Source organism: Cryptotermes secundus, unplaced genomic scaffold (genome assembly GCF_002891405.2).
Source record: "Cryptotermes secundus unplaced genomic scaffold, Csec_1.0 scaffold884, whole genome shotgun sequence".
Taxonomy (NCBI): domain Eukaryota; kingdom Metazoa; phylum Arthropoda; class Insecta; order Blattodea; family Kalotermitidae; genus Cryptotermes; species Cryptotermes secundus.
The window spans coordinates 67,279-89,562 of NW_019738360.1; the positions used below are offsets into that span (position 1 = coordinate 67,279).

Genomic DNA, 22,284 nt, shown 5'->3' on the forward strand with positions numbered 1-22,284 from the left:
TGCTGCGGGCATATTGGTACAACGTTTAAGTAATCGGGCTTAAGGTATTCAAATATCGGAGTTCAAAATTTCTCGCAGGATGTGGGCGGTATTTCTGTCATTTTGCACCGCACAAAGCTTTGCTTACTTACTTACTTATGGAGCTGAGCCCTTCTTGAGGAGAAGCCAAATCTGCAGCTACTCAAGAATTTCCCAGCATTTTATGGAACCCGAAGGTTCATTACCGTGTTCACAAGAGCGCTCCACTGGTCCATATCCTGAGCCAGATCAATCCAATCCATACCATCTCCACCTTTTCTAAGATCCATTTTAATATTGTCCACCCACCTACGCCTTGGTCTTCCCAGTGGACAAAATTTTGCTATGCACTTAAATTGAAATAAGCTAATTTTAACCTAAAAATTCACCCGGTCAACGCCAGGGGGCGAATAAAATAACGTAAAGCCCTCCAGGAGCGGGATAGAGTGAATTATTTAAATTCCAGGGACTACGGGAATCAACCTACATCACTCCATGAACATCTCAATGTCCCGAGATCACCATGAGCACCACACTCTCGCTGAACATGATTCAATTCAGACCCGAGAGCACTTAAATGAGATCGACACACCCTCCTACATCCAGCCTCCGAAAATTTACCAATCCCCACCAATCCGTTGGCTTTCACCTGACTATACGGCCTCATATTCCAGAAGGCAGAACTCTTCATAGCCACCGGTGTAAGATTCTAAAATTCTACATAACAGAAAGGAAAGGGCGACATTGCACTTGTTTTAAGCAGAAAACGTTCAATATGGGGCGAAAGCAGAGGAGAGCAGTAGCGTGCTGGTATCGGGCCCCGTGGGGACGGACCCATGACCATATATTTATTCACTTCTTTTCTTTTATTGAACCTCGGCTTCGATGAGGGCAGAGGTTGTTATGGGGTGAAAAGGAACTGCTTTACCTTCTCATTCCTCCATAACTGAAAGCACTGTACCTCCACGAGGCCACTGCCGCTTGCTTCTGTGTCCTTTTCAATTCATCAATCACCATCTGGGCACTGACAGCATCGTAAAAATATCTACGAAAAAAACTGCTCGATAATGGCTTTACTGTGTACCCAGGGAAACTGAAGCCGTTACAAGATAGCACAGGTACGCTCGGGATCAGACACGAGACGGACTCTCATGGATCAGTACTACAGTACCAAGGCACCTAAATAAGCCATCATAATAGCCTATGACGTAATGATGTTATTACAGAATTTCAGGGTGTTGGTAGGACGTAAGGAGTAGCCGAAATATAAGGTACAGCGTACATATTTAGGGGCAAATGACAAGAGAAGTACAAAGCGAAACACTGTACGCATTCCGTGTCGAGATTGACGGATGGAAAGAAATTGACATCTAGCGGCGGTGGAAGGAAATGACCATCCCGAAAACTAAACTTGGGCCCGATTGCATGTGGTGTCGGGCCATGGAGTGCCAAATTTGAGATGTCGGTGATGCAGCTCGCTGTAATGACACTTTTGGCTTTTGTGAAGCTACACAGTTAAGAAAGACAAAAGCTATAGGATAACTGGCTACGGGGGGGACTGAGTTCCAGGCTCGAATCAAAATATTCCGCTGCGCATTGGGTCTCACCCAGCCGAGCCCCGAAGGGTTATGAGGCCGCAATGTGCTACTGTCCATTATCTTAGTCGGTACAGCGGTGGGCTGAACAACCTGGGTTACTTTTTGGTAGGGACAAGAATGTATTGCTTCCTCCACAGCGTCCAGACCGGCTCCGGGGGCCATGCAGACTCCTATTCAATGGGCAACGGGGGTAAAGTGGTTGGGGCGTGAAGATGACCACTCACCTCCATCTCGTGCGAGGTCAAGAACGGTGGAGTTATGCCTCCACTCCCCCATACACCTTCAAGGGGGGGTGCTTAATTAATTAAGCGCAGGGACAACTTCACCTTTTTTACCTTCGCCGTCTTTTCCTAGTGCTGAGAGTCGGGTGCGAATTTACAGGATGAGAGGTTGACTTTGCCCGCCTCTGTGGTCCAGTGGTCAGAGTTCCTGGCTACAGATCCAGAGGTCCCCGGTTCGCTTCCCGGCGCTACCACATTTTCTCGGTCGGTATAGTTCGCTTGCGGGCTCAAGCCACGAAGCTTGTTTTTGTTTGAAATTCACTTTAACCGGGCTGCGCAATGTTTTATCCCAGAAGATACGCTTTCACACTGCACCATGTGTCTGGGTCTAGCATAATTCAGTGCCGAATGTTTGCGTGTTCTTTATTTTTATGCCAGTGCATCCAGGAAAGCAGGCCTACGGGATAATACAGAGTGCTCGCATTTTGTTTGCGAAGCTGTTTTCCTGAAGATCTCGCATAATTCGGGACTAGTTTTGAAACACATGCGTGAGTCTTGCCGAATTCTTTTGTGACTGACGCTATTTATGTCTTTGCGCATAAAGTGCGACTTTCTTGACATTATTTTATATCGCAATATTTCAAATTCGCACAAAATGCGACCGCACTGTACCTTAATACAGGCCATTATCGCTTATTCCACACTCTTCTCAGTTTATCGTTCAAAATTGTCTCTCCATTCCAGGGCAATTATGTATTTTATGTAGCTCACAGAAGACCAATACATATATCATGGAAGACAGGACAGACATACTTTTATTGCATACAGTTTAAGAACGAAAATCCCAGCGCAGCAGAATGAGAAAAACAACCTTCAGCTGGCAGTGAAGTGCCTGCCTTCTGCTGTGTCGGCCCGGCCGGTCCGTTTTATTGCAGAAAATCTCTTTCATGCGACAACAAACAACTGGTCGTGTGACGAATTTTGTTTGTTTCGTCAACGAGATGGCCCTGCGGCACGAAAAAATAGACACTACTTGAAATTTCCACAATAAAAATTCCGGCGCACGGGAAGCTTTTTAAGAAATTTATTGACCCCTACTAAAATTTAAGTTACTCTTAAACTTCCTTGAATTTGACGTGAATTCATGGCAGATATTTTTCCTTGATATGAACTCATAACCAATAATTTACCATGATGCGTGATGTCTGCTTTACTTTTTGAACTACAAATAGCCAATCTGGTCTTGCTATTACATAGTACAGGAAAGACAGCCACTAATTAGAATATACGTAGTTTCGCAATTTTGTGGCAGAAGCGATAAGTAAAAAAGCCTTAATTTTATACGTACGCTTAGATATAATAAGAATTATTTATAAGGAAAGCTTAATACCGTCTACATACACGGCTATGGGCATTTACAGCAGGATGGAAAGAATGGTAACAACACCGTGGGATTGCGCATCTAAAGGAAAGGGAGGACAGGAAGATAAAGTAAACATTGGAAGGATGACTCTGAGGTCGATACAAGCATTAAGAGATGAGGCGGGATGGCTCAGTCGGTATAGCGACGAACTATGTGCTGGACGGTCTGGGTTAGATTCCCGGTAGGGGAATCTGAAACACATCCAGCCTCTTCTTCAATGGGTTCCGGGGGGTTTTCCCCGGGGGTAAAGCGGCCGGGGGGGGGCGAAGCTGACTACTCACCTACATCTAGGGCTGAGGTCAAGAATGGTGGAGCCACACCTCCACTCCCACTTCAAGGAGTATTGCTTAATTAGTAAAGCAAAGGGACAAGGTTACTCTCACCTTTTACCTCCCATATCTGCTGTAAGACAATATGGACTCGCGCGTTCCGCCCATGCAAGGAAATTGTTTCCAGCGCACGTTCCATCCCATTGTAATCGAACTCGACCATGCAGGCCGTCAGCGGTTCAACGTTGTACAGACTTGGACTGTTAATCACACTCAATTAGCTAGGAAGCGAAGCTTCTGTACAGCACATATGTTGAAAGGAGCTACTTGGAAAATAACGGCATGGGTGCGTACGTAATATGAAGTAGTCCACTACAGGAAGCAGACTATGATTTAAGCAGAGCTAAAAGATCGAAATCAACTTCCCCATCTGGCGTAGCAGTGATAAATGATTGGGGCCATAACAGGAGGTAGCGTGCAGTCCAAAACAATGTTCCATATTTTTGTACTGACACGTAAAGACTCGCCATGTTTTATAAATTACTCTTAATGTTGAAGCCCATGTTATAAAAAGGGTGGGGCCAGTCTCTTCTACTTGAATATGCCTGCACAAAATCCCCGCTTGATACAGACAGAATCAGTGGATATAAACACGTGAATAATGGACCATATTACAATGTTATATAAGAATTCGACCCTGTAGTCTAGTGGTCAGAGTTCCTGGTTACAGATCTAGGGGTCCTGGTTCGATTCCCAGCACTACCACATTTTCTCAGAAGTAGTGGGTCTGAAACGGGGTTCACTGAGCCCCGTGAGGATAATAGAGGAGCTATTTCAAGGAAATAGCGGTTCCGGTCTAGAAAATCAAAATTAACGGCCGTGGGGATTCGATGCGCTGATCACGCGACACCCTTTATCCGCTAAAATTTGCACTAACTTCGCCTACAAACGGCGGTCGCTCGGTCGGTATAGTTCGCTTGTGGACTAAAACCACAGAGTTTTCTTGGTCCAAAACAAACGTAATTGTCCAATTCACATGAGGTCTTTCACAATAATTCTGTATATTTTCCACTTTCAAGAGTCTGAGAGACCTCGCCCCGAGAATAGGCAACCGTGCATGAGTTTTCATGACCCTCTTCAATTTCTATAGATGAATGCTCGAACTATGTCTGACTTCGCAATGACCACCAGCACAGTCATCTTAATTCAAAGTCATCACATTAACGATTTTATATAACTGATTCAGCTGAGCACGACTCCTAGTTAAAGCTAAGGTAAACTTGTCCCTGTGCTGAACTAAGTAAGCACTACACCATGAAAGCGTATGGGGGGCGCATAGACCCACGTTTTCTAGACCTCGGCACTAGTCTTAGGTGACTGGTCAGCTTCAGGCCTCGGACGCTTTACCCCCCGGGGAAAGAGCCCCCGGTACCCACTGCACAGGAGGTTAGGTGGGCCCCAGAGTCAGTCTGGACGCTGTGGAGAAGAGAAAATTCTTGAACCTACCAGGACTCGCACCCCGATCCCTCGGTCTTCCAGCCCGTAGCCAGTCTCTATGCCTCGTTTCTGTGATTTATTCCTGTGAATACAGTTGTAATGTTTGTAAGGCCGTGCTGTAAATCATGCTGCAGCTGGTTAGGGCGCTGCCGCGGCAATCACTTATCACCACCCTGCATTCTACACAGTTCCGTTCCAATTTGTTTATTGCAACAGCCCAGCAACACTTCTCAGGACATGCTTATTATCCTCTCTTACTCCAAAAGCGTGGGAAAACCGGCTCATAGACCTGACTTGCAATAAGCGGCATTCATTGACAGCTAGAAAAGAGTACGGCTTAACTTCTGGGTTATCAACGGCCCAACCCCTTGCTGTGTGCTTCTATAATCAACAAGTAAATATAAAATTATTCCTAGGCTTTAAGCGCTACGCCACGAAAACACATGGGGAAGTGGTCGTATAGTATCACCATTCTTAACCTCGGCACTAGGTGGAGTTGAATGATCAACGTCACGCCCCGGCCGCTTTATCCCCGGGGAAACAGCCCCCCCACAGCAATTGGATAGGAGATTGGGTGGTTCTCAGAGCTGGTCTAGACACTATGGAGAAGAGAAAAAATCTCTTGCTCTTGCTGGGAATCGAATTCCGACTTCTCGGCCGTCAAGTCCGTAACCCAGTCGCTATACCGACTGAGACATCCCGGCTCGATCAACCAATGAAAGATAAATTAAATTTAACAGACAATCCAGGATACTTGATCAAAACCTGATGGTCTCACAGATGGTCAATTTATCCCCTGCCATTTATACAATCTGAATATTCATTGTCGTGTTCTCCAGCTCTCGATGTGCCTGCAGAGTGGATTGAATTCATCCGGCTCAGAATTGGGTCCAGTGTCCTCGTGAACACACTTACTTACTCACTCATGGAGCTGAGCCCTTCTTGAGGAGCCGCCAATTGTGCAGCTACTCAAGAATTTCCCAGCATTTTATGGAACCCGAAGGTTCATCACCGTGTTCACAAGAGCCCTCCACTGGTCCCTATCCTGAGCCAGATCTATCCAAACCACACCATCCCATCCTATCTCTCTAAGATCCATACTAATATTGTCCACCCACCTACGCCTTGGTCTTCCCTGTGGTCTCTTTCCTTCTGGCTTTTCCACCAATACGCATTCCTCGTCTCCCCCATTCGTGCTACATGACCTGTCCACCTCATCCTCCTTGACTTGATCATTCTAATTATACTTGGAGAAGAGTACAAGTTATGAAGCTTCTCATTATGCAGTTTTCTCCAACCTCCTGTCACTTCATCTCTCTTCGGTCCGAGAGAAACCATAACCACTCGTATCTGAGCGACTATTAATTTCTCATGATAGACTTTAACCTAGCAATAACAACGTAGTAGTAGTTAAAATAACGGGAACAATAACAACAAGAAACTGAACACACAGATTCTAGAGGGTTCTGACGCGGAACGAAGTGAGGTTACTCCCTTCTAAGGGACACAAAAGAACAGGTGTCTCACCCTTCCTCCTCGCCAAGTTCCCGAAATGGAAGAGGGACAAAGTCCAAAAACCAAGCAATTCCGAGTGCAGTAGAGCGCCATAAACGTAGGCATATACGAAAAGGAAAGGGAAAGGTGCCCTCACAGGAAAGAGTGCTTCTGTATCCGGGATATTTCTGTTGGTAGAGGGACGGCTTAGGGGCTGTAAGGCTGGGGTTCGATTCTCGGCAGGGTCAAGAGATTTTTCTCTATTCTACAGCGTCCAGACCGATTCAAGGGCCCAACCAGCCTCCTATCTAAGAGATACCGGAGGTAAAGCGACCGGGGTGTGAAGCTGACCACTCATTCCATGTGAAGAATGGTGGGCCTATTCCTCCACTCTACACCACATGTTTTCATGGCACAGTGCTGAATTAATTAAGCGCAGGGACAAAATTTTACTAAACTTCTAAAATTCGGCATATTCTTTTCGCAGGGGTCGAACTAGTGACCGGCTAAGCTCCAAACAATATTTACGTTACAAGTGGAAAAGTGCAGACACGGACCAACATAATGTGCAATTGACTCACGTCTGTTTTCGTCCTTGATATCATTAATAAGATATGAAGTTACATAATAATTCAATTCCTTTATTTAAGTGCTTCCTTCTGGCTTTCCCAACAAAACCCAATATGCATTAATCTTCTTCTCATGCGTGCTAAATGCACCGCCCATTTCATCATCCTTTACTTTATCATTCTGATTATATTTGGTGAAGAGTACAAGTCATGAAGCTCCTCATTAAGTAATTTCCTACAAGATCCCACTGCCTCATTCCCCTTAGGTCCAAATATTCTCTTCAGCGCTCTATTCTGAAGCACCTTAACTCGGTTCTTGCTAATCTCACAGACCACGTTTCACATTACACAAAACAAGTAAAACAGGCTATAGCCTGTATAATACCTTTTGTCTTCTCGTCTATTGTCCAAAAACATAAAAATTAGAATATACAAAACTACAATTTTGCCTGTGGTTCTGTATGGGTGTGAAACTTGGTCTCTGACATTAAGGGAGGAGCATAGACTGAGGGTATTTGAGAACAATGTGTTGAGGAGAATATTTTGACTAAAGAGAGATGAAGTCACAGGAAGTTCGAGAAAACTGCATAATGAGGAGCTTCATAACTTGTACTCTTCTCCAAGTATAATTAGAATGATCAAGTCAAGGAGGATGAGGTGGACAGGGCATGTAGCACGAATGGGGGAGATGAGGAATGCGTAGAGGATATTGGTGGGAAAGCCAGAAGGAAAGAGACCACAGTGAAGACCAAGGCGTAGGTTGGTGGACAATATTAGAATGGATCTTGGAGAGATAGGATGGGATGGTGTGGATTGGATAGATCTGGCTGAGGATATGGACCAGTGGAGGGCTCTTGTGAACATGGTGATGAACCTTCGGGTTCCATAAAATGCTGGGAATTCTTGAGTAGCTGCAGAATTGGCGGCTTCTCCAGAAGGCCTCAGCTGCATATTAAAAAAAAATAGCCTGTATAATTTCACGTTTGCCTACAGCATACGAGGACACAGAAGGTTCAGAACTGAATCGCAGCGGGCAATATCCGAATTTAACATGCCCTTAATTTCCTCATGAATCACACTTTGATTTATGGCTGAATTCTGTTGACGCGACTTACTTTCCTCTAACAATAACAATAATAGCAACGACAACACTGAACAGGTTTGTCTTATGATAAAGCTTTAGATTTTTATTACGGAACTGATCGGTTAGAATGTCGGTCGAGTCACCAGCTATACTGAGGGTTTTCGTGGTTTTCCTCAGTCTGCCCAGTCAATTGATGGTATAGTACCTCGATTTGGCCACGGATGTTTTCTTCCAAATCCTTTCCAATTCATTCTACAGCCTAATGACTGCATCGCAAAATTACTCAGAGAAATTTTCCCTGTGCTTAATTAAACACGAAAGGACTGCGAGGTATTACCTGGGCAATGAATGGGTGCATATCTTCACGCCCAGACACATTCTTCTTTGGAAAAATCTCCAATATCCATCAGATAGGAAGCTGAATAGTTCCCAAAGACAATTTGGATATCGAGGAGAAAAGAAAAATCTCCTATTTTTATCTAGAATGGAATCCAAGTTCCTGGGTCGTCCAGCCCGTAGTCTGGACTGAACAACCCCGGTTCTGCACCCAGCAGTACAGTAAATATGGGAATATAACAATATCAAGTTGCTTCCGTGGTTCAGCAGCAAGCCGTGACGGCATACAGGCCGCCGAAGCATGCTCTAACGTCTAACCGGTATGAACTGCAGGGGCACATGACGAAGTACTGTATTAACGCCAGCCTTAGGCATATCTGTGTGGTAAAACAGGCGGTAACAACTGAGTACGAATCTGTGTAGATCCCAGCTATGGTCGTTAGGATCGCTGACCATTTCAGGCCTATCTCCATGTTAAAATCGTCAGTACCGACAGGGCGAGGGGCACTCGCTAGCGCAGTTGGTGTTGGTTGAGGCACTGTGCTACAAGCCAGAAGGTCTCACTATGGCCCCTGGCGACGACTCAGCCTCTAACAGAAATGAGTACCAGGAATATTCTTGGGAGTAAAGGTACGGCCGGCGCGTAGGGCTGACAACCTCACCGCCATCTATGAGCCGATTATCTAGACGATGTGGGAACCTCAACATCTCACTATCCTATAGGCCTCCACGGCCTGTTACAGGGTACCTTTACTCACTTTCTTTACTTACCACAGGGAGAAGAATAAGTGAGTCCCGGAACAAAGCAATTATCCTTCTTTGTGTCCTTCGGGTCCTACAGTAGCTTAAGGGGTTTACACCTAATTTTATTTTATTGGATAAGTTCAAAACGAAGCAGTAAAGTTTATAAGGATCCGACGTGTTGTCTTTTAGCTCAGCGCCGTTTCGGCCGGAGTATGTGGGCCACAAAAGTGGCGGAAATACGGGTAGATAAGCCTATGCGGAGGTGTGAGGTACATCACTTTAAGTAGCATAAAATAAAGAACAGCTGATGCTACTTCTGCTCTTGGATGGTTACACGGCGTGAATGCGGGAAATGTTGCCGCCGTTCCGTAAGCATATGGTGCCCTCATCTTAAGGGCCGGTTCTTAATTCAACTAACATCAACATTTAACCGCCACAAAAATCTGATATCGGTAATATTGTAAAGACCCATACTGCGGAAACCGTTCTGCTTCCGCATATCAGCAACTCCAATTACGGAGTTTACCTGTCAAAACTCTGTACACAGTACACATAGAAAGGAAAAGCTATCCCTGTATTTAATGAAGCGCTTTGGCTTGAATATGTTGGGGGGGGGGACTGTAGGTATAGCTCCATGCATTGATAAACTCATCAATAGATAAGGGTAAACTGTCAGTTTCACACCAGGTCTATTAACCCCTGGGTACAGAGTTCCCGGTAGCCTCCAGAGCTGATCTGAAAGTTGTTGCCTCTGCCGGGAGCAGACGTCCCAATTCCTTGGCAGTCTAGCCTGTAGTCTGGTCGCTATATTCACGAGGCTCTCTTGATTCCCAGGCTCTACTGTCTTAATTATATCTCGCTTCTGAATTCCGGTGACCGTGATGACTTCAGAATGATTACGATAATTCTAACTCTTTCTGAGTAGTGGGTCTGGAACGGGGTCCACTCAGCCTCGTGAGGATAAATGAGGGGCTACTTGAATGGAAAAACAGCGGCTCCGGTCTAGAAAACCGAAATTAACGGCCGTGGGAATTCGTTGCGCTGACCACGCGACACCCTCTGTCCGCAAGAGTTGGCACTAACTTCACCGACAAGCGGCGGTCGCTCTGTCGGTATAGTTCGCTTGCGAACTAAATCCACGATGTTGCTTTTTTTTTTTCGTGGCAGGGATTTCTCGAACAGGTGACAGTTAGGCCTATTGACCCCGTGAGGAGGTTTCCCCGAAGATTCAGCACGCTGTTCGCAACCACTGGATCTCACAAAGCGTTCTGACGTTACAGGCCGAAGTGGCTTTCTTCAGATGAGCTGGATAGCTGCGAATGCATTCAAGAAGCAGTCGGGACCAGCCGACAAGGGTTGGGTAGATATTTTGGGGTCTGTCCTGGGACCATCTGCCCTTCACAGTAAGAAACTAGTACAGTAAATTTCGAAATGCCACAAAAGACCTCAGACTTGAACACGTAAAGGGAAACGGATGTATGAAGCTATGAATTCTTGACCCAGCGATAGTTCGGGGTGTGTGTCAGCTTCATGCCCCAGCCGCTTTACCCAGGGGAAAGAGTTCCCGGTACCCACTGGATAGGAGGCTGGATGGCACGCAGAACCGATCTGGACTATGTCGAGACGAGAAAATGTACCCTTACCGGGACTCGAACTCCGGCTCTTCAGCCGTCTGGCGCGTAGCCAATCGCTATACCGGGTTATTCCGGCTCCCGGGAAAGAAGCCCCCACCCCCCAACCAAAAAAAAAAACAAACTGTTAGATGCACCGGTAATGAGAAATACGTTCATATGCAAACTCGTGAGTGGCAAAAATAAAACTCTAGTGTAAACTGGAAGGATAAGGACAGAAACAAAAAAAAAAGGGGGGGGGGAGAGAAAATGAAAAGAATAAAGACAGCTCATAAAAGCAAAGAATGAAAGCTATAAACATAAAGAAAGAAAAATGGAGGAGTGGGGAGCCGTAAAGAAGACGGAAAGTAAATCCTTCCGATCCGCTCAGAGCGTCACGTGTTGCAGAGCGGTCTGTACGTCTGTCAGATCGATACGTCTGCAATCTTGTCGTATTTAACTCGCTAATATCGCCGAGCCGTATGTGGGCCGAACTATCGATGTGAGTTAAAGCGCGTTGCGGCGCGCTCATTGGCTCGCAGGGAGAGCGGAGGAGGAGTCCTCCATCTAAGGGTACTATCACAGCAGAAAACGTCCGTCTTGCTCTCCTTAGAAAGAACAGAAAAAGAAAGTTATAAGATTTGAGCACTCATGGCGGTAGTACTGTCGTCCGGAATGTGACGCCGCGTAGACTTATAAGAAGTATGCCGACGTTTCAGAATGTTTGATCGGCTTATTTTTAGATCCTGAAGATGGAGACAGTATGTTACTCCGAAGCGTAGGTAAGCTTGTATAGACTATAAGGCGCGACATCGCACAAGATAGTGTTCTTCGAAATAAAAAAACGTTTGTCTGTTGTTTCTTCTTGAAATCAGAGACAGCCAAGTTTCACGTTCTTAGTATTGGAAGGGCTGGGCTTGGGCCTGACATCCTCATCCTGCAAAACTGTTCAAAGTCGAGAAACTAGACAAGACAATGTCCTGGAAGGGACCAGGGCCCAAACTGGGTTGAACTACTAGTAGTAGTAAGTTCTCATTATTCCATAACGAAGAGCCTTACGGTTTTTCTTCCCTTCTGCCGTTAGGTCGATCAAAATACAGAAATGAAGATGAGTTAACGGTGAAGTTACCCTAAACTTCACACCGTGAAGGCGTAGCCTATAGCGTGGAACAACGGTTCACAAAAATTCAACGAAGGCGTAGATTCTGGAATCTTAATTTTTAATGTTCTCATGATAAACCATAAATAAATAATTATCTCCCATGCAGTTGTCATATATTACAAGCCAATTCTGTGTTGAATCAAAATTAAACTAACAATCACAAGTGCGAATGAGGACTTACCGTAAAGGTAAAATGTGAAGTTGTCCCTGTGCTTAATTAATTAAGCACTACGCCATGAAGACCTATGGGGGAGTGGATCTACAGATCCACGTATTCTTGACCTCAGCACTAGTTCGGAGGTGGGTGGTTAGTCGTTAGCCGGTCAGCACGACTTTGAGAAGTGAAAATTCTTCTCCCTAACAGAAGTGGAACTCTGATGCATCTGTTTTCCAGCCCGTAGCAAGTTGCAATACCGACTGCGCTATCCCGTGTCTTGAGGACTTACCGTTCCACTGGAAATTTGCTCCAGGGATACCATTACGAAAGTTTTGAGAAAAGCTGGTAGAGTAGATAAAGCTCCACGCAGTATGAAGAGCGTTGAACTAAAGTGAGGTGGGAAGTAATGTTCAGCCTTCATTCTGTCTAATCCCGAAAACTGGTGTCGGTGCAAGCTGCACAGGGGGCCGTGTTGGCTCGTGGGCTGGTCTACATGTGGCAGCAACAAGTCAGAAATGAAATTCCTGTCACCCCGTCTCATTATGATGAGATAACGGAAGAGAGAAAATGATAACTGAGATTAGACCGCCTGTGTGGTCTAGTGGTCAGAGTTCCTAGCTATAGCTCCTGATATCCCGGGTTCGATTCCCGCTACCATAATTTTTTCTGAGGAATAGTGGGTCTGGAACGGGGTCTACTGAGCCTGGTGATGATAACTGTGGAGCTGTTTCAAGGAAACAGCGGCTCTGGTCTAGAAAACCGAAATTAACGGCCGTGGGGGATTCGTTGCGCTGACCACGTGACACTAGTTGGCACTAACTTCGCCGACAAGTGGCGGTCGCTCGGTCTGTATAGTTCGCTTGTGGACTACAGGCCACGGAGTTGATTTTTGTTTGTTGATCACTGAGGTTCAAGAATTTTAATTAGGCCATATAACAGGAAAAATTCATTAACAGCTAGTTCCCATTATTGCCTTAATTTACGCAAAAATGTGGGCAGAACTTTAGCCTCGTTCTGCCATCTGTTAGCAACAGTTGAACAGTTGGCAGTACGTTCCACAGAGGCCTAGGATGAATAATTAACGGACATCGACTCTTTCAGAAACAAATGAAGTGTCCTAAGGGAACAACCCTTTTGTTTCATGCAATAATAAACAGATTAAAATTTTAAATTCGATTTTTATATATATTCAATCCCCAATCCCAACTTGTGCAAACTAACACAATCAATTGCAGTGACTGTCACATGACTTTGAATAAGCTAGAAAACCTGGGGAATTTCCCTTGAGGTTTCTCTTTCAGGAAACCGGAGCAGAACTCGACAGTCATAAATTTAAAATCAAATCTAGAGACAAATCAGGCAATGAAGACACACTACGAGGCCCTAAGTTTCCAAATGGCGTTCTCTGATTAAAGTTAAGCGCAGCCACATATGTAGGGTCCACCTGGACTTCATTCAAAATTGGAGACGCGGAAACCAGGCAACGCACGAAGGTTGCCAAATCTAGGTCACTATCATCACAGTCTGCTTCAGGGTAAATTTTATTAGCTCGTTCCGTCTCAAAGACTATCCTTCCATCGTGGAATATTTCTTTGACATTCTGGTCTGTAATTATTAACGCATGGTTCAGTTTTGACCGCCTCTGTGGTCTAGTGGTCAGAGTTCCTCAGGTTCCGGGTTCGATTCCCGGGGCTACCAGATTCTCTTAGAAGTAGTGGGTGTGCAACGGGGGCCACTCTGCTTCGTGAGGATAATTTATGAGCTATTTCAAGGAAACAGCGGCTCCCGTTTAGAAAATCGAAATTAACGGCCGTGGGGATTTACGATTTAGAGTGACTACAAAGGGGTATGGGTAGGATATTGGATTTACTGACCACTCGCATACACCAATCGGAACTACACCTTAGATTTCACTGACACAAAAACTCTAATGCTATTACAGTCTCCACTAGCCGTTTTCCGGCAACGGTTTCTAATGCGGGAGACTGTTCAGCTTTCCGCACTGCCCATGCAGAACTCTTGTCAACTGAGAACTCAACTAACTGGGTCCTGTCTGGGGGCCATTTCACACGAACCTCCTAGTCTTCTCGCCAATTGAACTCTCTCACCCACCAACCAGATACTTCACGTCACTTCTGTCAACTGAACTGCTGACAACTCCAACCAACAACTGCTCGTTGCAAAGTCTAAGTCACATCGCGATTGATGGTCAGTCAGTCAGTAAGTCTTGGTGTCTATCCCCATCTGGGGCTCATGACCAAATATTTATTACTGTTTGACTGTTACGGTCTCTGTATACGCTGCTGGCCCTTGCCAGCGCAGTTTTCTTGGGTCCGAGTCCCTTGGGACTCGCGACCATATTTTACTGTCTCAGATTTGAGACTTCCATTTCAGTCGCCTCCTACCATTCGCAGGGTCACGGTGGAGGTATTCGATCGAGCCTTCATACGGACTGTCTGCCAAACTGTGCTGCTTATAACATCTCTGCACGGACCATATGGAAAACATAGTTTCCATTCTTAGAGTCCAACAATACCTCGACTGTTACAGAGAAGCGGGTGTTTATACGCCTACTGCATAGAAAAGGCTGTACTGTCATATGTGTGAAGGCGGGTTAGAACGCTTCCACCGTAGCTTTGCGACGAAAAGAGAACTCAGTGCCTGGAGGTATAACTGTGCCACCCTGTCGCTGGGGAGCACAAAAATACAGAGACCTGGTCCTCTAGGCTGCGGGTTGGGAGCAAGGCTGATGACCATGCTTTGTTAAAAAAAAATTGGCAGAACCTTGTAAGGATGGCTATGACTCAAAACGGGCTGTTTTCTAATGATTATGATGATAGTGACCAGACATGAGAGTTTGGATTGTTAGGGTGGATCGGGGTAAGCCGGTAGATGCCTATTTTTCTCTAATTCGACAGAATGGTAAGAAATGGCGACAAGAGGCAGTTTACTGGTCCCTGGTATCAGTTCGAAGTGGTAAAACTATGCCACCGGGTTCTCAAGTTTAACGGCAAAAAATCAAAGTAAATATTAAAAGAATCACTCTAGAATTGTTGCAGACGTTGACTGTAATGCAAAAAGAATCGAGAAAACTCGTATGTCTAAGAAGTAACGCATGTTTCAACAAAAGCACTCTCAGCGATCCCAGCTCTAGTAACGCCATATTGTCACGTGACCCTAGTGGCATCATATCTCGATCTTCTGAAGAGATACAGTTTTTACTTTGGGGTAAGACTGGTTTAAACCTCCATGCAGTGGTTAAAAAATTTTATTCCTAGAAAACCCACAGGGAGAGTTGTGGTGGCCACACACTGCACTGACCCGTGTAGGCTGCACCTGGCTCAGGAAAATGTCATAACAACGGTATGTTTGTTACCATCACCAAGAAATAGTTCCAATTAACCCTATCCCGAGCAAACTGAATCCAGTCTACCCCTAACACCCTATTCTCTAAGATATACTTGTATTCCAATATAATCCTCTGAAACTAGAGCAAAGTCTCCCAAGTAGACTTTTTCCTTTAGGTAAAAGGTAAAGTTGTCCCTGTGATTAAGTAAGCACTAGGTCATAAGGATACATGGGGGAGTGGAGGAATAGTTCCATCATTCTTGACCTCAGCACTACATAAAGGTAGGTAGGCAATTTTACCCCCGGTCTCCATTGGATAGGAGGAAGGCTGGGCCCAAGCCAGTCTGGACACTGCAGAGAAGAGAAAAATCTTGTCATGCCGGGAATCAAAGAAAAACTAAAATTTTGGATGTTTCCGATCCTAATTCTTCTAGCCTATATTACTCCAACTATAGGCTTAAAAGTTTGACTTAAGGGTTTTCAGTCCGTAACTGTATCCTACTAACACTTCCTCATTCTTAGGTCCAAACGTCACAAAATGTAGCTCTGTCTGCCTTCCCCTTCAAAATTCTTGTATTCCTAGCTAATTAGGTCTACATATTCTTCTTACTAAAATAAACAAACTATTTTCCTTCCTTCCCTAAGGAAAAGTAAGGTAGCATTATGGGATCACCTTGCTGTAGGTGTGCGCCTGCATTTTGAATTGAATTTATTTACATTCTATAAATCCTAAGCAGGTTAGTACCTTTGGATACAGAACAAGTCAAAAGGTTACATACATAAGTACAGGCAATTTTAGCTTAAAAATTAATATAACTTAATTTTACATCATTCTCTATTTACATTGAAGTATTCATCTAAAGAGTAGAAGGAATGAGCATGTAGATAATTCTTTAACTCTGATTTAAACTTTTTAGTATCATTGCCCAAGTTTTTAATACTTTGTGGCAGATTGTTGAACACTTTTATGCCAGTAAAGTAGACTCCTTTTTGATATACTGATAAAGTTGATGAGGGTAGGTGGAAGTTATATTTTTGTCTAGTATTCATGTTATAGACATCAGAATTTAATTTGAATTTATCTTTGTTGTAAACAACAAATAAGAGAAGCGATAATATGTATTGCGATTGAAGAGGTAGAATTTTTAATTTCTTAAATAATTCTCTACATGAATCTCTACTTCTACATCCTGTAATGATTCTAATTATATTCTTTTGTATTTTAAAAATTATTACACTATGTGAAGAGTTCCCCCAAAATATTAATCCATAGTTCATAATAGAATGAAAGTAGGCATGGTAAACCATCTTCAATGTTTCCTGTGACATAAAGGGCTTAATTGATCTCATCGCATAGCAAGCTGCATTTAATTTAGGTATAATTTGTTCAATATGTATTTTCCAAGACAGTGTACTGTCTACATGTATTCCAAGGAATTTTGTATCAAGTACTTTACAGATTAATTTGTTGGCATAACTGATGTCCAGATCAATTTGGTGGTTGTTTTTAGTTGTGAATGCTGAACCTGTTAAATGATGTTCAAGACACTTGGTATATGGGTTATGCCATTGGAGGCCACCCAATGCCAGACTATATAGTTTCCTCTAATCAGTTATTAACAAAATGGTGTGGGAGTAACATCAGCACCAATTTACATATGACAATGAAATTATGTAGGTGCAAGGTAGTAGATTTTGTAAGAATGTGTAACATATGATAGGGTTACTTTTTGTAGAACTGGGATAGTCCAGTCAGTGTAATGACAGGCTATGTGTTGGACAACTGCAGTCCGATTCCTGGGAGGGGAAAGACATTTTACTCTACTCCACAGCATCCAGACTGGCTGTGGGTCCTATCCAGCAGCTGGGGTGTGATCCTGACCATTCACCTCCATTTAGTGGCAAAGTCAGAAGTCCTTGACACTACACCTCCACTCACCCATAAAATACATATCTTCATGGCGTGGTGCTTAAATAAGCACAGGACTTTACCATTTTTACCTTAACTGACAGCCTTGAAAGTATTCTCCTTTGATTCAAATAACAGGCAGAAGGCCCATACAGAATCTGCGAAACTGCATTCAGCAGCAAGAACTACAAATTAATCCTATAATTCATGATCCTCAACCTACTTCTAAGAAAACAAAACGTGGCTAATGGGAAAAAGGGAAGTGATTCCTATTTCAGATACAAAATAATTTTTATATATATTACTAGTGAGCATGCTCTTGTTGCAAGCAATACTGAGCACATCACTATCAACAATAATACCTCTGATGCCATTCTCGTGAAAATATTTCTTTAGAAAAGTTTCTCATATTTCAGCCATCTTCCCAACCGTGAAAAAGAAAGTAAGTTTATAAGATTGCCATGCTGCGTGAAGTCACCTGTCTCTATACTAGTCAGGGTCTGCTGGACACTTTCAAATTTGACTCAGCTTTGATAATGAACAAGAGCAGATTAAACTTTGTTTATAATTTAGTAATGTCCAATACACCTTTTTGAAGTAATACACATCCAAAGAACCACAAAAATTTATTTTCATATTTCAATTTATCACATTAGTAATTTGTTGTACACAATGAAACTTTTTACAGAAAATGGAATAAACATGAAGCCAGTTTCATCATAAACATAGCTGCATTATATTCCAGTTACACTGTTGTAATATTTGTCGACACACAGTCATTTTGTCAAGCATAATTTACACATAAGCCTGTTATTTGTCTTTCCATTTCAGCGGCATTCGTGATACCAAGCATGTTACATGTGACATCTCAACCAGCCATTCAAAAAATATTTATGATTTGTGTCATAATAGTAACCTCTGCACTTTCTGCAGTATCCGCTCTCATTTTTCCCAGCAACAAAAACCTCCATCACAACTGTTGCTGCCAACTGTCAATGACACACCTCTTTTGCAGTTGCTCTTTTTTGAGACCTTCTGGCCCTTTTTGTCTACTCTGGACGACACTCTCACAACTGGTCCATACTTGGACTACCTGGTATAAAGTGCTACTTTAAATCTGAGGTACTGCTGAGATTTCCTCTTATGTTGCTGGTGTTGGTGTGATTGCAGGGCTTGCTTCTCGACCCGTGAGTGCTCACTCTCATACTTGCACTACTCCCTATATGTGTACTTGTAGTTCTGGTACTCACTGGCAGATAATTCCTGCTGTCAGGCATTTCAGAAATTGTGATAATCGGAACTGTTTCTCTACTGAACATCCTTGTTGAACATGGCTAATAATTCTCTCATATATTCATGTCACTTACTGTTCTCTTCTTTGCTGGATTATCTGGTGAATGAACAGCCCAAGAGTGTGTTTATTACATATATACACCACCAGGATACCACCTTCCTGTGAAGTGGCAATGCTCATTTCTCGCAGAAACTGTAACACGTCACATCACAGTTATAATTCTGTCACTGCAGTGCCAAACCAAGTTTACATTTTCAAGACCATTGCAAATATTCAGCAGATGCTGCTCCTTTGCAATTTTGCATACCTCAATACAAATACAAATCTACTGTTGCAGAACTAATTGCAGTATAGGTATTAAACTGCACAGAGCAGAAATATATTTTCCATACTGTTCTCTTCACCTTATCAGAAATTCTTTCACATATCTTCAAGATATATACATCATATCTCATGCATCATTGTTCTGATATATGACAGGCCATCCTAGAGAAAACAACGGAGAATGGCCTCAGCTTTATGTAAAATTACATCCTAATTGAAGAGTTCCATCCTCTGAGATTAACAACTTGTAGGTCCACTGAAAGACAACCCATCACTGTGAGAAACCCAATAACTGACCAGTACACAGACCTACCAAAATTATATGTCCAACAACTTTCAGTGCAGACACCAGTTTCAGCAAAATCTAATGTGTAATTGGTAGCTGGAACATGCACACAGATACAGTTCTCAAATAAGCTTCTATTTTTGCAGTCTGCACAACACACAGTTCAGTTGATGATAACAGGAATTATAATCTTGTATCTGAGACACATAAATATAACCTCTGATGCTATGTAATAGACACATAAAATTGACTCATTGTTCTAAATAAAATCATTAAGATAAAGGTGAAGTTGTTCATATGCTTCATTAAGCATATAATCATGAATATATATAGGAGACTGGAGGCACAGCTCCATTCATTCTCAACACTGGAACTAGATGATGGTGAATGGTCAGTTTCAAACTCTTTCCACTTTCGCCTTGAGTATAGTTAGTCTGAATAGAAGGCTGGGTGGGTCCCAGACCAGGTCTGGATGTGGCAGAGAGAGAAAATTCCTTTTTCCCACATGGAACCCAACAGTCAACCTAGTTACAACAGTGACTAAGCTATTTAAGAATTAAAACTCTTCCCATTACCATACATCACAGCATCTACAGGGAACAACTCAAATCACATACTCAAAAAAGGGAAAGTGCAAAAGCTGAAACATAGACATGTTCCCTTTGCCAATTAATCAATTAAATTACACTGGCAGTAATTTATGTCATGCTGTTCCATGCTTCCTTCTCTCTCTCTCCCAAATAAGACAAGTTTTTTACTTCTTTTCTGTTTCCACACAAATAAGTGATCTCTCAACCATATGAATGTAATTTCTGCAAGAAAATTAATATGTGTGATATAAGTCCAGTATATCCCCTTTACATGAAGCTCAGTATCAATTTCCTAAAAAGTAGTTCATTTTATGTAAAGGTTGGTACATGGAAACTGCAGATTACATTAATCACAGTTTAACTGCAAACAATTCCTGACATGATCAAAATGTAATAGAATAAAACATGAAAATATATATCTGACTGTTCTGTGTCATATTAGCTCTGCAACAATAAATGAACACGATAAAGTCAATAAGGTGTGCAAAATTTCAAGCAGTGTACTCACGTTCACGCCAGTTGGGCACACTTTCACAGCATCAAAGGTGGCATGCAGTACAAAACAAGCAACTCGCTCCATCAGAATGGGGTCCTTGAAAGGATTCCAGTAAGTTGGGGCACTTCAACATGAGTTCAACTCTGCTGTGGTCAACTTCATATCTATGTGGATCATATCTTACTCTCCATACCTGCCTTCCTCCACCTCCCAGTCCAATTTCCACCCAAACTTGTAGTCTGAAATTACAGCTGTCTGTTTAGGAAGGGGGGAGAAAACCAATCATTTCAAATTTATTAAATGTACTCTTTTTAGCACTTGGAACTTCAGAAAAGGCTACAATCCAACCACGACAAATAAAAATTATTTTTAAAAATTTATTTCCAATTAAGAACCATTTGCTCTGTTTAATGTTAAAATTAGATGAGACATACGAGTACAAATTATACATACATACTATCAACGCATATGATGTACTGACATTCTACCCAAGCCCTTCATTGCACATGGCCCTGAACCAGTTCCATCCATTTCCCTAAGATCCAGCCATCTTACCCTTGTGAAAGTTCTTCAAGAGGTTTTGTTACACTAGTTGCTCCCTCCAGTACAGTCACATGACCAGTCCACTCAAGAGCCATTCCCCATTTCCAAACAGTGGCTGTATCCATTGTAAACAGCTTTTAATACTTAGCTCAAACCTAAATGAAAACATGCAAGAATGCAGCTGTCATTGACAGTACTATAGTAAGCACTATGCAATGGAATGATGACAAGCGTCAGTCTACTCACAAATAAAGCAATACGAGAACCACAGAATTCAGACTTAAGGAACATCACCAAGGGCCTTTGATGTTAATGTTGCCCCTACTTCCAAGAGGGTGTACAGCCAAAATATTGGACATCCTCACTGATCCCACCATAGAGGCAAAGTGACTGGCCATAATATATGAAGACATTATGCTAGATTTTGGAGTTGAAGCTCTCATAGTGGTGACCAGGAAAAGCAGGGTCTTCTGGATTGTAAGACTGTGTAGTAAAGGATATGCTCTTCCAAAACGTTGGGCTGTCTACAACCTACAGGACACTACCGTTTACAGTCACCATTGTACAGACCTGAAATCGAAAACTGTGTTTAATTTACAATTGCAGAGTCCACAACACATGCATATATATATGGAAAGCTCTTGATTTGGTTAGGTTATATTCCAGTGGACTTTGATATAAACAATCGCTCATAAAATCTTCTGCATTAATGGGTTATCACTTGTTCTGTTCTTCATCGCTGTTTCACATATATTCATATGGTACATTCCATGGATTTTTGTTAGCCAAAAATGACTAGGTATAGATTCCATCAATGAAATCAAGTATTTTTTGGCAAGACGGCCGTGATCAGTTACATTACTATGAATTTGAAAAAGGCGGTACTATGGACTAAATCTGCATGCATGCAGCCAAAAAAAGAAGGACACATCACAAGACACAGTATACACAAAATATAGGAAGAACAACTCCCATAGTGGAAGAATGATATAATACGTGAGTTTGAAATAAGAAGTATAAGATGATAAATCTTAACAAATTTTAATACATATAAATTTTATTATAGTACATGAAGAATATACATTTTTAAATCATTTTATAAATGACACACGATGGCGAGCAGTGCAATAGTTTAATGTAAATAACACACCTGAGGATGGCGCAGCGATGTCGAAACATGTAGTGAAGTGACATGTGAGACTGTGTGCACTAGAAGACGGTCAATACATACATATCATGTACCAAAATTTGATTAAGAAGGAAATTAAATGGACATTCAGTTTCGGGGAATGCTTGCTACCATTCAGTCCAG

At 42.8% G+C, this 22,284-nt stretch overlaps 2 protein-coding genes across 10 annotated transcripts in view; one reads left to right on the top strand and one right to left on the bottom strand.

The window, feature by feature from the left end:
- Nucleotides 1-18,541, top strand: part of LOC111870899 (segmentation protein even-skipped) — a gene marked incomplete at its 5' end in the record, with an annotated part of 82,776 nt that extends 64,235 nt beyond the window's left edge. Inside the window, one exon of the mRNA XM_023863519.1 lies at nucleotides 18,271-18,541. Coding sequence (XP_023719287.1) covers nucleotides 18,271-18,541 — 271 coding nt within the window. The remainder of the gene's footprint in view (nucleotides 1-18,270) is intronic.
- LOC111870900 (glucose-6-phosphatase) overlaps nucleotides 18,051-22,284 on the bottom strand; it is a 34,103-nt gene continuing 29,869 nt past the window's right edge. For 3 of the 9 annotated variants that reach the window (XM_023863520.2, XM_033754040.1, XM_023863521.2), the window contains exon 8: nucleotides 18,051-21,542. The gene's annotated coding sequence lies outside the window, so the exon portion shown is untranslated. The remainder of the gene's footprint in view (nucleotides 21,543-22,284) is intronic. The other 6 variants (XR_004513713.1, XR_002843947.2, XR_002843949.2 and 3 more) reach the window with 6 other exon arrangements.